Source organism: Neodiprion lecontei, chromosome 2 (genome assembly GCF_021901455.1).
Source record: "Neodiprion lecontei isolate iyNeoLeco1 chromosome 2, iyNeoLeco1.1, whole genome shotgun sequence".
Taxonomy (NCBI): domain Eukaryota; kingdom Metazoa; phylum Arthropoda; class Insecta; order Hymenoptera; family Diprionidae; genus Neodiprion; species Neodiprion lecontei.
The window spans coordinates 11,315,064-11,331,727 of NC_060261.1; the positions used below are offsets into that span (position 1 = coordinate 11,315,064).

The 16,664-nt window shown below is 35.3% G+C and overlaps 1 protein-coding gene across 5 annotated transcripts in view; it reads right to left on the reverse strand.

The window, feature by feature from the left end:
- LOC107225931 (gamma-aminobutyric acid type B receptor subunit 2) overlaps nucleotides 1–16,664 on the reverse strand; it is a 188,139-nt gene that overhangs the window by 56,678 nt on the left and 114,797 nt on the right. For all 5 annotated transcript variants that reach the window (XM_046730734.1, XM_046730733.1, XM_046730732.1 and 2 more), the window contains exon 2: nucleotides 10,309–10,446. In XM_046730734.1, the coding sequence (XP_046586690.1) occupies nucleotides 10,309–10,446 (138 nt within the window). The remainder of the gene's footprint in view (nucleotides 1–10,308; nucleotides 10,447–16,664) is intronic.

Sequence of the window (16,664 nt, forward strand, 5' to 3'; positions counted from 1 at the left end):
GGAAATTAGGAGAAGACGAGAACCGAGCAAATAACCTTTTAATTGTAAATTATAAAGCTTCTGAGCTAATCCTTGGGTCTCAGGTCTTAAGGGATCAAAGTTTTCGGAAGCGGGGATAAGAAATTTTTTCAATCACGGCGTTAAGTTTGTTAATACGTCGTAATTAGTTTTGTTGCACGCAGGCAAGACGACGATCCTGGCGAGAATATTTCTCTGAAAAACCACGCTGATTTAATGTTCAGAAAAGTTAGAAGAAATATTTTTATAAACGCATTTTCCTTCCTTATCGACCTAGCAAAATACTCACGGAACTGTCTCTATACACCCGTTCTAAATCACCGAATCCATTTTAGCTCACCCCTGGAATTCAGGTTGAATTTCACGTGACGCGGTGATGGAAAATCGAGCAATCGCCCTGAATTATGTCCTTCTAACAGCGGATAGTAGCGATCTTCGATTCGTTTAATCTCATCCCCAGAGACACTAGAAACCCGCGAGTAAATCAGAATTCAATCTTGCAATATCTCTCGGCTATCCCACCGCTGCCACCAACTCGAATTCTTCTGACCGCGATAGCGCGGCCGACTTCCTTTTCGACTCGTCTTCATCCTCCCTGTCCCAACGAGTCTTCGGTCACTTTCTCTTTCTCTCTCCTTTTTTCTCTTTTTCTCGCTTCGGCCCAGCGAGCGAACGGTACTTCGTCTATATTAGTGGCTTGCGGAAAAGAATTTATCACCAAAGGACTTAAAACTTGCACCTTTCTGAGGCTGATCATCAAGTATTGCAGCTAGTAATTCGGCTTCAACTGTTTCATTTCATTACTTTTTTACGTCGCCTCTAAATCTTTCCTCAAGATTCAATATTGAGCGAATTTTCAATTCCGAGAGTTGCCAGAGCTGAATTTTCTTTCATTGGAGCGTCGGAAGTTGTTTTAGAAAAGTTTCAGATTGCTTTAGGAAGCCACTCTAATGGTGAATTTTTTACACTCACCACAAAGCAAATTTTAACAGTTTCTAGATATTTTATTGAAACGTCTAAATTCCTATGCAGGAAATCAATTTCGGAAAAATTATGAAAAATCCTTTCAAATTACTGGAAAAATTTTCGATTAATTTAGTGTTAGGTATTTAGAGAAAAATGAATCTGAACTGTTTCATAAGAATCTTCGAATTTTTTCGAAAAATCCATTTCAGTTCTTTATAACGTGCTTTCGTCAAAAAATATACAGATGCATCAGACTGAAACTATTTCATATTGCCTGATAGAAAATGACGTTACAAAAAAAAACATGAGTTATCTTTATAAATCTGTCCAATATTGAACTCAAAATCGACATGGTTAGATATAGTCCGCATGATAAAGACTCGGAGTCCTTATTTTCGACAAAAAAAAAAGTTCGGAGAGAATCTTATTTGTTCTCAGAAACTCTTCAGAATCTTGTAAAATCTCTCAGGAATTATGACTATAATTCAAACATTTCGGTGAATTATGATACAGAATTTTTCTCAGTCCGTTCAAACAGAATATCTCTAAACAATTGGCGAGAAAAAAAAAGTGGTCAGAAATTACAGAGAACCAATTCTAACTAAATTTCGGTAATTTCACGATATAACTTGGCTTTCAAGCCCAATGCAATTCCCTGTGTCAAATCAGAATAATCAGACAAACCAGGCCTTTGCTTGTCAGCGTTCGCATCTGACTGTCAATTCCTTTGATCCGAAGTCGAGGCTAATTAAGTACGGAATCCAGCACGTCTAAATTTCTGTTCATTTGCACGCCTCGCGAGGCAAATAATCAGCAAAGCGTCACAGACACGTGCAAACGACTGTTTAATTCAGGATTCGTCGACGAGCGATCTCGAATATTCGAAATTTCATACAAAATAATCGAGTTTTCACCCCTTTTTTTATAGTTCTTCACTACAGTTTGTTTTTCCCCCGATACAATTTTTCAAACACGAGCTGAACCTTGAAGCAACTAATTCTTCTGCGGTGCGTGGAATTTTTTTCCCTCAAGGATAAATTGAATTCCTTTCTCTGCAGTATCACTCAGATTTAGATAATCTCGTTCAACGGCGTATCGAGTATACCGGAAACCGCAGCATTAGTGTGAATGAAGATATCTTTCCAAGGTTCGACGCAGTCAATTTCCGTATTCGGTTATATCGACTTCCGGCAGGCGTCGCGAATCGATGAGAAACACACATCGGTAGAGACATTCAATATACCGATTAACAATCAACTTTGAGGTCAACCGGTAATTCACACTTTGTATTAATTTTACCGCGAGATAGTCGCACGTTCGATATTTATCAAATTCATTGATTCGGAAGCTGCGATAATTTCTAGATAAAAAAAAAAAAAAATATATGAAATAAGAAACGCTGAAATGTTAAATAAAAGCTTTGTTACACAAATGTTTCATTAAACATAGTTTCGTAATGATCGAAATTCCGGCTAATTCATTCCATTCTCATACGTAACAATTTATTTTATTCAGAAGATTATTTTTAGCAAATACACTTGATATGAATTCATTTTTTTTATCAGGAAATTTTCAACAATACCAACACGGTAAAAAAAATTCTTCTATAAATGAATTTTGGAAAACGGTCTCAAGACCAAAACCAGCAATCGTAGAATAAAATCTAAAATGTCGCCATGAAGTTTCCATAATTTATCTCTGAATTCCCCTGAAAATCCCCGGAGTTTTTCAGAGAATCTGAAACTAGTTTTTTAATCACGGATAATTTACGAGAGATGAAATTCACGGACTAGGCGGAAAATTAAAGGATCAATACTGGTGAACATGAATAGCGATCTTCCTTCGACACCTTTTACCATATTCGGAACCCGCTTGGCAATGGGAAAATTATACTAATCGCCGGATTACGGCGACTCCTAACATTGATGGATGAGTTCTATTGAGTCGTTTACTGGAATTAGGATACTCAGGACGCCAGTTTTCCTTTCAAAATCGAATCGCATCGAAACAATGAATCGGATGATATATCGTTAGTCCAAAAATTGGACCAGAGATAATCAAGATGAATTTACGAAGGTTGATTGATCAGAAATAGATACATTTTATTAATTTTACAAAAATATGAAAATAAGAAATTCTGTAACTATAAACAAAAGCTTAGACGTATCGATGCTTCGTTAGAGTTCCTTCAACGTAGTTAAAAAATTATCAGAGATTCGTTTGATTTCAGTTTACAATAGATCGTTTTATTCAGATGATTACTTTCTATAAATTTATGTGAACAATGTTTTTTTTTTTTTTTTTTTAGCAATCAATACGCAGGTTATAATCAATATATCGGCGCAATGTTGATAAGCTCAATATTCAAATGAAATCGAACGTATCTTTCTAAGTCTTTCTCTAATTTATGACATTGGAAAAACCGATCGTTTCAAAAAAATTCAAACGAATAAACGCAAGATTCGTTTGTTTAATCCTATAATGGAATTGAATAGTTCAACATTTCCCTTGAAACGCCTGCGGAAATATTGCTGAAAAAGAAAAATTAAAATGAAAATAAGATCTCGAGTAGAAATCAATAACGCAGAGTCGTTCGTCAGAATGTTGAGAGCTGAACTCAACGGATCAGACGAAAGTAAGAGGCTCGTACTTTCGAGGTTTATTTCCACCCCTGCATTTTGGGACGAAGCATTTTCCTTGATTCTGTCGTAAAGGCTTACAGCTCTTTTCTGTTTATCTCCTTTTCAGGAACGAATTCCCGGACGATATAATACGTCACCGCTTTTCATTCCCCCCGTTATTCTCTAGTGTCACCATTTCTTTCTTTTTACCGGAAGTAAGAAATCTTTGGTGGCGAAATTTCATTCCATTTATTTTTTGCAATCTTACCATATTTTTTTTTTTTTTTATTTTTTTTTCTTTTGGATGGTGTTTTCATTTGTTTCGAAACTTAGTTGTAGAAGAAAAGTGTTTATTGATGTTTGTTTGTTGAATTTCGTATTCAGATTTGCAGATGAAGGTGTGAAAATTAGCGAGAAATTCCGTTAATCACACGCCTTTGAAAGTCCAGAATATTACTCGCAGGTGTAATCTCTAATTAAATAGCAAGATCGTTAACGATTGGGAGGATAATTAATTTTCCTTTCCAGCATTCGATGTGCAATTCCGACTTTCGAAACAAACCGTAAGGTCACGGTGAGTAGGTTTGGGGAATTAATTTGCGGATAGGCAAATTCATCTTAGAATAGTGGGGGGCGGCTCTAAATGCTGCCAATTTCAAGTTCAGCTTGATTCTCGAACCGTTCTCTATCTCTCTTCATCTCGTTCTACCCGAGCTTATCCCAGTTGATTAAATCTCTCGAGTCATTACTCCACATCATCGTACAAACTTCGAAACTATTGAGATGATAATTGTTCTGCTGAATGCGGTGATGGTTTGGCAGATATTGCGAAAATTCCTAATGCGTTATCGGATATGAGTGATAGGTTAAAAAAATAAATACCGAACAATCAGAAAAGTAACTTTTGTTTTCATGGATGCCATAAGAAACGTAAAAAAATTCTAGAGACCATTTGACACGACATTATTTTCACCCAAATTCTGTTGAAATGCTAATCACGACTTACAAAATCAAAGGGCATACAACAAAATCACAGATGAATGAATTCTGGGAGAAATGGAAATGCAACTTTTTTCTGCGGGATCACAAAATGTTTGGTAGTTTCCAAAGAATTGAATTTAAGATTGGTAAAATATGATCAACAATATTCTATAGTACAGGAATGTTCAGGTAATGGTTTCAAAAAAACTGAAGTACGTCAATTTTGCAAAGAGCTTGAAATTTTCGACAGAAAAAATACGTAGCCACTTATTTTCGGTATAGCAAATAATGAAAAGACTATCGATAAGAATTGAAATAAACTCTACGGCAATTATGATCAGATGGTTGAAATTATCGTCACAAGATTTACACACGCCTGGAAAATTTAGAAAAACCTTGAAGACCGAATTATAGTCTCCAATTCGAAGAAAATTTTTGAAATTTCAGCTCCGTGACGTATTTACGATAATAAATCTAATCGGTGCGGGGCGGCTTTGTGTTTGATCGTGACTAGAAATACGAAAAGGACAAAGAGAGAAAAAAAAAACATGTAACGTGAAAAATAGGCTGATCTTGAAAAGATTATCGCACATCATTGTGCGCGACACAATGAAACCGCATTGTAACGAAATTCCTTCTTCACACAGCCAAAGACGCTTTTTAATGTGCACGCCCCTTCAGCAAGGCGTAATCTGTGTCAGGGCCAGAAACCCTCAAAGAAAATTCGAAGGGCTGAACAGCAGGAGCTCTTATCATGCATCACAACTACGGGAAAATTACAAACTTGAAAGAATTGCAGAGAGTTTTGGAAATATCCGATAAGGCTTTTTCAATATAAATGAATTTGTATTTTCAAAAGCTTCGATCGAATCAAAATTCAATCCACCGTTTTTTGTTTTATTTTTCTACCGATTTCGCCATTTCTGCACGTATTTTTATATTCCTAGTAACGCTTAAATTCTATTTCGACCCCGTAGATAAGTTTACGGTCAAATTTTGACTCAGGCTCTTCTGACATGGATTCGAAATTTTCAACAATTCATGTTACAGAACTGACAATGAGTCGATTCCTTCAACTTCTCTTTTCATGGTTCGATCGGGTTCACCGAATACGATTAATCCTGGTTTTTCAACGTTTTCGATGTACATTCTTGAAAATGCAAATATTTTGAATTTTGCTTGAGTAGATAGACGGTACCGGTTTTGGATACAGATAACTTACCGACACTTTATTTAGCTGAGACATACACCTTTTTTCAAATTTTCTAGAAAAGGGTTTGCGTCTTGGCTAGGTAAAGCATCGGTAACGGAATCTGTATCCAGAACCGCCGCTGTATATCGATTCCCTTGATTATAAAAACTTATTCTAGCGATGCCGTGACTCAGGTCGATTTCCAGGCATGTATTACGTTCCTCGAGCGATCAAATTCACCCGTAATGCCTCGGCACTATACCACCGCGATAAATTCGCGGTAGTTTTATAAGAACAAGTAAATTTGTTCGCTGTGCAGACACTTTCCTCGATACTTGCAGCGCCATTTCGCCGTTACCCAAGGGCGACAGGCCTCGGGCATCGTGATAGGCACTTCACGCTCAACAAAATTATACTCCTCACCCACTCAATCACGATTGCTTGTCACAGACTTAAGCGGGATCGCGATTTTTCGCCCCAATTTTCTGCTTTGATCGTGAAACGCTTATTGATGATAAAATAAACGGGGGTTCAAATAAACGATGAAATTTTCGTTAAATAATGATTTCTTACAGTAGGATAACTGTTTCTCTTTCGTCCCTTTTTTAGCTGTAAATTTTAAGCTTAATGGAATAATACTTTATTTTGAACAATCAAAAAAAAAAGCTTTTCTCAAATTGAAAAAACGATTTTTTTTTTTTGTTTTCCACGCAGTAATAATTCATACGCAACAAATTTACGGAATACTGAATGGATTTCTGTACCATACCATAAAAATCCTTTCGAAGTGTCTTTTAGACAAGTATAACAAGAAATTTTGAGACATTTTTTTGTAACAAATTAGTGAAATTCGTCAAAACAATTTTAACATAGGTAAAAGACTGTCTGCAGAGTTTTTTAAGACATTTTTGGTATATGGTGTTTGAGAGAAAAATTTCCACCGATGAAGGAACAAGCAGACCTGCATCATCATCACCGGTTATTCATCCTGCAGGAAGTGCCAGTAGTCCGAATTTCCCACAGGATCTCTAACGAATTTCCACTCGGTGAAGAAAAATTAGGCGCGTGTATAATAATAACCGGATGGAAAGAGAGTGAAACCAAGTGGAAATAACAAAGAATGAGATGGGGAGAGGGACGGAAATAAAAATAATACAGAGAGCGACGGTGGGCGAGTGTAAATACCATTGGACGTCATGTCCCATGGTGGCAGCGGTGGGACGCAACGAGATTACGAGCTTCGTCCCGGGTCCGGACACGTGTAATGCAGCAGGAGCAGAGACACAACTAAGCCGGAAGACGACAGTGCCTGTCAGCTAGGCTTTCATGTTGCACGTCATTTCCCCGCCAGCCTCTTTGTCCAGCTTCAATGGACCCATATCCGGCCCAGGTTTTAGCATCATCTTCCGTCTCACTCACCGGACGAATTTATTGTTATTATCTATTGTCAACGGATAAGATTCCGCAGGACACGTCGCGTATAAACCACTTTTGGCAGCCCCTCGATGTAACTTATCTCGTTATTAGACACCGAGAGGACCCCGTGAAACTTGGCAGCCTGAAGTACCGACTGCGCACGCCCAAAACTTTTCTTTTTCGTTTTAAAAATCAATTCTGTAATTGAATATTGAATCTATGGATCAAAAGGTTTTCAAATTTCGATTAAGTGATTCGGATGATATTTCAAGGCATCGGCGAAAGTGAGGAAAAAAAAAAACAACCCAAGGACTCGAGGGCATTTTATCGATTCCTATAACTTATGCAGATCACTCTGAATGGCAACGTTTTCTATCGTTGTAATCTAATGGATTATAACTTTTTTTTCTCTCACTTTGTGTATTACGACGTTGTCCAAATCGATTTTTTATTTCAATTCGACGTGATAACCGTCCGATTGGACGAAAGATTTAACAGAGTCGTATGATCGACGAAATTTTCACGGGGTTATGGATCATTATGAGGTTCCAAAATGATTTTTAAGCGAATTTGAGATTTTATCCAAGAACTGTACAGCCTCTAAATGCAAAGAATTATGTTTTAGGGTGAAGCTCAAAAAGTGGAAAAGCTGAAAAGGTAGACGAGTCATAATGACAAATTTTCAAAGATGCGTGTGTCTGATTGATAGAATTTCGGAATTTATAAAATCGAAATTAAATAAGTTGAAATACAGAAAAATTGAATATTATATAGAAAACCAAAATATAAAATCGTTGAAATTTCTATAATTTTCGGCAATTTCAAATTCGTTGTTGCGATTCCGTATTTTGACTCCAGCTTTGGCTTTAGAATAAACGTAGAGTCGACTAAAGCTGTAAAAACTCTAACGATTCTACATTTTTTTTTTTTATAATATTTTGACTATTCTGCAATGTTATTTCTCACGTGTATAGAATTTTTATACTCTTGTTTGGTTATAGATGGCAAAAATAGTTCAATTCCTACGCCACCACGGATGAAAAGTTTCTTTTTTCTATGGGTAAGGTGAGAAACCTCCAAAAAAAGGAGTAGCGAAAATTTTTCCTCGACTTTAGACTTGCCCACTTTGCCCCAGGGTTTATTATCTTAACTTTCTATGCCTTAAAATTCCATAACGAATTAGATACTTAGCTTGTTGAAAATTCTATATTGCAGTTATTCTATATATCGATTCTCACCCGTTTTTTTATACCCGATTTTGTTTTCACTCGAGTAACTATCAAAAACAACATACGGCAGGTATTTTGTCATGTGAAAAATCCCTCGAAAAAACGTGAACTAGTTACTCATTGAGTTTTCATCACGGAAAAAGATTCGTCCGATCAAATGATGAAGGCGTCTATTCTGAACAGTTTAAAACTAAGAATATTAAAATTGATGTTCAAATCAAATTGGTAGTTTACGACAAGCAAGTGGATTTTATATTTTTCTCTCCTACACTGTACTGAAATCGAACATAAATAACAATTTGTTCATTGATGATAATTATACTTCAACAACGATTATATATATAAAATTAAAATAAGCGTTGAACGATGTGTGATAAAAATGATAATAAAGAAAACAGCAAATCTCTGGAACCTCCTAAATCTTGACTATTTTTAATTTGAAAATGGTAATCCGGAAAATCAATAGACTCCGCACGAGCTTGGTGCTGCTTTTTCCAATGCGGGTGAAAGAAAGGATAAAAAAAAAAGGATGGAGACTGACTGATATTACCAACAGCTATGTGGAAACTAGCTGATATCTTTTCAAGCCGTATGATGCGAGGGTTTGGCGTTCATTTGAGTAATGAGACACGTTAGTTTCACCGTTATAATCTACGTCGGCAGACTAGCACGTTCGCCTTTACAAAATCGCGATCGTCTCTGAAATATGAATATTCTATATCCAGCCTCACTAATGAAGCTGAAATATTTACGTGCACAGGTATTACATATATGTATCATATACATGCATAAACTGATTACCGCATTATCTTTATGAGGTGAGAACGTGAGACGAATGATCATGTACATTGATTAATATCACTATTTTTTTTATAAACATTTTTTTCTTTCTTTACCCGGGGGTGAAAATTTTTCACTGCAAGTTACGCTCGAAAACTACTTAAATTCAACACCCGGTTATTCAAGGTATAATTATTCAGATTTGTTCTGTTTCCTTAAAATGATGCGTGTTTCTTTGATTGATTTTCGGCGTGTTTTATTTATTTTTTAAAAATTTTTTTAATTGCTATAACAAAAATTCTCAAAATTTTCCGACTGTATTCTGAAAAATCTGAATTCAAATAATTTTTCGGAATATCAAAGTTTTTTGAGGAACTTTATAATACAATTTTCGGGGGTCGTCATTATTTCTTATTCCTTAATATTCCTTTCATAGTAACGTACAGTGCAGCAAAGCATCAGCTGTTCGTTTAATGTTTCACCTAACACTCTGAAAAACTATCACATTTCTTTCCTCAATTAAATCTTCATCTTCGCAAGCTCCGAAAAAAATTCTATCATCATCATTACATTAATACAAACTTCATAAAATATCGACTGATTCGGAAGTAAAAAGATTTTAATAGAGAATCGAATTACAGATGCGATGAGTGTGATGAATTTTCAGCATTCATTATTTAATGAAGTTAATTTCACACGAGCAGAAATTTGAAAACGTATAATAATTAATGAAATTCCAGTACGGTTATGATTACCTGCGAACAGGAGAGAATAATTTATGTATACGCAATTACACGACAGTTCATTAACCACGGAATTTGATTCATAAGACAGAATTCTGCGCTACTGCACTAAAATTCGAATTTCAAATCCTGTTTCTCTGCTGATTATCGACCTTCTCTCCTCCTTACCGACTTTCTACCTTCCTTACCGACTATCTCCCTTCTTTACCCACTGGGTCAACATCCCAACTGACATTTTCTTTACGATCAATGAAAACGTCCCCTGATTTCAAATATGTTATTCGGTACACCTAATGTTTCTTCTGCAATTGGATAAGTCAATTCTTCATCTACAGAGCAAAGGAAAAACGGAATCAGGTTACCTGCGTGAGTCGCCAGTGCTTCGAGGCCTTCGCAATGGGATCCGTCACCTGTGTGCACGCTGCTCCGAACAGCATCACCTTGTGAGGTCCGCTGTGCATCATGTCGAAGAACGCCTTGACGCCGACAGCGGCGTTGCACTGTGAACAAAAACCAAAAATTAAAATGAAAATATGTAATAATTTTAGATTTTCACGACCACTTTGTTATCATCAGGCTTTCAATTATTCTTTAACTTGTAACGTAGGATTTTTTTCTGATTTATTCATCGTGATTTGTGGCCTTTTTTTCATCGTCAACAGGTCAGGATCCAATCAATTTGTATTTCTGATTCAGGGTAAAAAATTCAATGCGAGTATTACAGTGAAATTCATGTTGTGAAAACTTTGGAACTGTGTTGTGAATATTCCTCGTGACACGGGGTTATAAATCAGTGCCACTTATGGTTAATTAGATTACACCAACCAGCTGGTCGAGTTCGCAAAGTAAATTTCAGGGTCTGACGTGAAATGTACTACGCCGATTTGTTTCACCTTCATAAGCTTTCTTTCATTACATTCTTGCCACGCGTCAACGAGAAACGACGACGAAATAACTAGCTCATCTCCATTTCTTCTTCGTTCATCAAAACATTACGTACATAGCTATTTTTTAGTCAAAATACCGAATGTCGCATAATTTATTTTACATTACAACGGTGAGAAGGGTTGATTTTGGTGGAGTGATATAATCAAGTTACCTAATTGGTTGAAATTTGCCTTGTTAAGAATGTCTACGTTTTTTTTTTTGTAATTGTAATATGTATTTCAGAGATATGTGAAAACTTTGATCAGGTACAATTACCAAAATTTTTCTCAATTCCTTCTACTCGGAAGAGTATCACTTGTAGACAATCAATCCTTTCAACTAAACTCGGCTGATCGATACTTGAATCAAATCATTCTGTCCAAAACTAACAAATTCATTTAAATCAATGCAAGCTTGTGTGGTGTTATTAGACAAAACCAGTAATTTTTTTAACAATCGAAGCGTCTATTCAATTTTTGTCATTTTTCTTGTTTATACGGACACAGTGGTTTATTTTCTGGCTCGAATCAATGAGAATTTCAGTCACAAGAGTCCGATAAAAAAAACTCCGAATAAAAATTATTGTTGCGAACATAAAATTCAAAAAATAATTGCAACATACAGTCATAACGTGAATGTACAGAAAAAAATTTTAATTAAAAACCTCGTAAAAATTTTGACCGCAAGAAAGCAAAATGTATATATGGGGGATTCCATACCAAATCGATTTCAGATATTTTTTCGAACTCAGTCCTCACCTTTAAAATTATAAGAAACGTGAATATCAGTTTCTAGTAAAGTATTAAAAAAAAGTTATCTTAACGATTATAGAAAGAATGACTGAGTTCTTTACGTCACTTTATAGAAATTCTCTGATATAAACCGATAATTTCATCAGGGTCAAAATGGGAGTGGAGTATCAGTTTTATTGAAATTTCTTTAAAGAGAGATTATAAATTTTTAACTCAACAATTTCGGCATAATTAATTACACCTTTTTTTAATTGTGGCGTATCATTGATTAATTGTAAAGAATCCCAACAGAAAAAGAATAAAAAATTAAAATCGATATTTAGGGTGCGGATGCGATAAATTTTCTGAAAACGAGACAAAGAGTTTTGAGCTGAAAGTCCAGCAGAGAGACAAATGCTAGATATAAATGCTAGACTAGTGGCTATATATACCATACCGAGTTTTCGGAGTGATAAACTCCCCTCTATCTTCCGTTTCGCGCCACGTACAGGCGAGTCGTATAACCTGCAGTCGATTCGGGGTTCCAGAAAACACGCCGCAGGGTGAGAAAACGGGTGATATTTCACCCTTTCATTGTCGAGTCCATAGCAGAGAAAACTCGCGAAAGGGGGAATGGAATTGCGAAAATTACGCCATCGGCATCGCGGATAAAAATAACTGTCGTCCGAAAAAAGCTCAGACCAGTAGGGTGTTTTCTCTGAAAATCTCACAGTTGTTCAGTTTTTTGAATTAACAGCTTATTTTTCCACCTCCGTCAGGCTGGGTTCGTACGTGGAAAAAAAAAAAAAAAAACTGGGACAAAATGGGATAACGAAAAAAAATCTGCAAAGAACGGGTTAAACGGAATTTTTTCGCGAGAGTACCGTTTTGTTTTTTTTATCCGCCGCAGCCAGAAAAATCCTTATTTAAGCAATTTCTCTGCAAGCAATATCTGCGAGTGACAAACATTTTTAAAGTCGTATTTTAAGTTTCTCCGACACAACGTCGGGTAATACAAAAAGTGTTTTTTTTTTTTTTTCTTCTTCTTCGCAATCGCATTTTTCGAAATGAATACAAAATTGGAATAAAGAATGACCGGAAGAAGAAAAAAAAAAAAAAAAAGAAACTTTTTCGAATAATTTTCAGAGCGAATTGTAATAAAAAATTCCCGAAAGAATAACTGAAATTTGCTTCAAACAATGCTTATCATCTTTTCTAAATTGCCCTGAACGTATATCACGGGAAATTTTTTTCACAGAATAACTCAAAATTTTTCCGAGTGTAAATATTTCCGTCAGACCTAAGTTGCGTAATTAGCGTAAGAATGAATATTACGTGTAGATAATATATAATAATAATTCACAGTCCTTTACGATATTAATCTTCAAGTTGATTAGTATAATTACTTGAGAGAGAGAGAGAGAGAGTGAGGGAAAGAGATGAATAAATATCCCAGCATGCGGAGAGGAACTGGCATTTAATTAACACCAGTTTCTGCCGTTGGAATTTCATAGTCGGCAGTAACGCAAACTCGGTGTAATCTACGCGTGAAAATAAACATCCTTAAGTACGAACCGACCCTCAAACTGCGTATATACCAACCCACATAACCATCCGGGTAAGGGAAAAGCGGGCGAAACTCTCTTTCTCCGAGGAAAAGTTTGCCAAACTTTAATTCATGAATTATGTGAGTTAATTTTTTACAATATTTCAAACTTTCGGAACTGCAGCACTTCGTCGCACCTGGGCTGCAAGGAGAATTTTAACCTAACAACTTCTGTCGGTTTAATTCTCTTAACATTCTCGGGCAACTTTCGGTTCCGAATCACGTGTTTTTCTCCCACGATTGAATCATACGAAAGAAGAGAGAGAGAGAGAGAGAGAGAGAGAGAGAGAGAGAGAGAGAGAAAAAAGAATTAAGGACGTCACGATTACTCATGAAAAAATCAAAAGAATATTCAAAATATTTGCCGTCAATATCGATAAAAATTTATTATTTTTGTCCAATTTGACGTCTTGCTTTTTACGAAAAACTTTACCGAACTTCGGGAAAAAAAAAAAATGCAAAAAAAATATTTTGAAGCACGTTCGTTTTTTGGCAATTTTCTTGAGTGCCTTTTTTATTTTCCATTTCATCCATCGGAGTAAATTTTCTCTCTAATTTTTTCGAATATCCGTAATTGTACGATACGCGTTTGGTCGTTTTTGGGTCGGTTGAAAATTGGAAGAAATTCTTTCCGTTGCTCCAACTAAGTTCAGCCATTGATTTGCTCGAAATCTCAAAGGAAATCTGGGGGGAAATTCCAATTACATTTCAACAGAGGAAAGAAGTCTCGTGTATCGGAGCGTAATCATTGCCCTGGAACGTGTATAACATTCCTTTTCATTTCTGTTCCCTCTTTTTTATTTTCTTCCTAACAGCAGGACAACAACGAATTTAATCCAGCTCGTTAATCCGTTGGACAAGTAGTTCATAATAAAGTTGAAAGTGAAATTCGCATTGTAAAATTATTCGCAAACAATTATATTTAACGACAATTTTTGTTTGATTTCATTACAATTGTATCTCGCTTTGTTCCAATCGTAAGATAAAATTGTGATTTACTTTTAACTGTATCCCAATTACAAGATGAAAAACCATTTTGTATTTAATTTACCTTCGTTTACAAAATAAAAATGCGATTTCTAAATGACCTTGTACTCGTTACAAACTACGAATCGCATTTTATTTAATTTTTTTCCAATCACAGAAGACGACCGAAATTTCTTCACCTTCAATCATAAATTCCAAATGCAATTTTTATTCTACGGTGATCCCGAATTACTGTCAAATTTATTTAGTTGTAACTTGTTACGGACTAATTACAGTTTTTCCCAACACCAGTCGTAAGGATACTTTTGTCAGGTAAAAAACCCGCCTCAACCGCATAAAAGTAGCTATCAAAAAATCACGTTACCGGATAAAAAAAATAAATAAATAAAAAAAAAAATCGCCCGTACGAATTTCGCGTCATAAAATGTACATATAAATTTGGCCTATCACGAGGCGATCATAAAATCCGCGGCTCACCAGGTGAGATATTTATTCTGTTCAACATACATGCGGCGACCTACAAGAATATAATGATTGATTTTATGGCCGCGTAAACTTGGCACGAAAAACGAAACTGATCGAATATTCTCAACACGAATGAAAGTATGAAAGTATAAGTCCGTCGCAGATTCGTGACGGGAATATTACCATCATTTGAAATAAATCCAGCGGTATTTCCGAGCCTCGGAACGAAGATAGCAAAAATAATTATAACGCGAAACGTGATGAAAAATATTTCAATTCATAAACAACAATATGGATAAAATTGTTGAAACCGTTTAACTCACACGGCTATGGATAGAAAGATTTTGAGAAAGATTTTTCATGACGTATAATTATGAAAATGAAGATTCTTCGTTTTCCTTTTTAGCATAAATTGGCAGAAGGTCGTTTATACCTATAAAGAGACGTCATTATTGGTATGGACGTTAATAAATTGACTCCCAATTGAGTGGGTGATGAATTTCGTTGAGAATTATGTCTCGCATGTCAATGAAAGAGGGAGATTGTGAATATAAGGAAGGGCGAATGGAGAAATGAGAAAATTAAATGAAGAAGTGCCAAGGAGATGTTGATTTCTCGAAGGAGTCATTAAGCGGCAGCTGAAGCAGCAAGACTGTCTGATTTCCACTCCGACAAACTTTCCGCCTCTTTTTTCACCCCCAAGGTTCCGAGAAAGTAAGTCGAACGAAAGAAAGAAAATTACAATAAATAATTAATTACACCCGAAAAATTCACGGGTCTAAAATCGTTCGCGCAACTTGATTCCACGTACAGTTGTAAAATTAAATTGAAATAAAGAAAAATAGGAACAATGATGAATCAAAACAGCAACGAACATTATAGCGTAAAAATAAATCGACGATTGAATAAACATTGCCAATTAAGAATATATTCATCTGGTACATTGTACGTATTTGCAAAAACAAGTTGAAGTTTCGTACAGCTGATTAAAAATAATGTTCCTTGTATTAATCACGCCCAATTACGATAACGACCGTAATAATCATAATAATAATGACGAAATTCAGTCGACAAACCCGTTTGTTAAAGATATTGTTTCGCGCCAAGAATATATTGGCGACGTTTGCTGTCTTGTTTTTTACTTCTGTAAACAGAAAAGTCTGAGGTGAAAAAAGTTCAAATTAATTTGTTAAAATTTTGGTGGAATATTTGATCGATTCATTTTACCTGCAGCTGATTACTCGTATTTCAATTTACAATCGAACGAAATTTAATATTCGTTCAACCGTGGTTCTGAGAATTGTAACAAGCAAGAAAAAGTTAGCGTGATCGGAACGTTTCAAAATCTAGTAAAAATTTTCTGGAATTATCATGCAAATACTGAACAAATCTTTCACTTTTCTGAATATCATCAATTTTGCATTTATTGTTTTTCGGAGAAAAATGTATCTCCTTTCGTTATAATCTTCAAAGTTTTGATGTTAAAAGAACAAAATGTGAAATTTTAAATTCAACCATTTCCAGTATCATTGTTTTATTCATAGAAATTACGAATTGATTGTATTGAATAGATTAATTAAATTTCAAAAATAGCAGTCACTTTTGAGTTTACTGCCTAAAACTGGTCAAACAAATCTTAAATTTTTCTCATTTATACTCTGGAATACGATCGTCAATTTTCTGTAAAAACAAAGAAAGAAAAAAAAAAAAGAATAAATACGAAGTTTTAATTCTGACCCAACAGCAGTGATAAAAAAAAATTTATTTTCTAACCTTGAAAATCTACATCTTTTGCCTCTTTGTTAGCACGAAAAAACACAGATGTTGTAATGAAAAATCCGTAAAAGCGTGTGCATATTAGGTAAATCTATTATCATTCTTTAACTTTGAGACGGCCTGAATTTAAATTTCGTAAACTTTTACGTCGTAACTTTAAGCGCAAAGCTGCAGGTACAAGCGCGTCTCCTTCAAGCTTATAAAGCTGGTTCGGTGATGTTTTTCT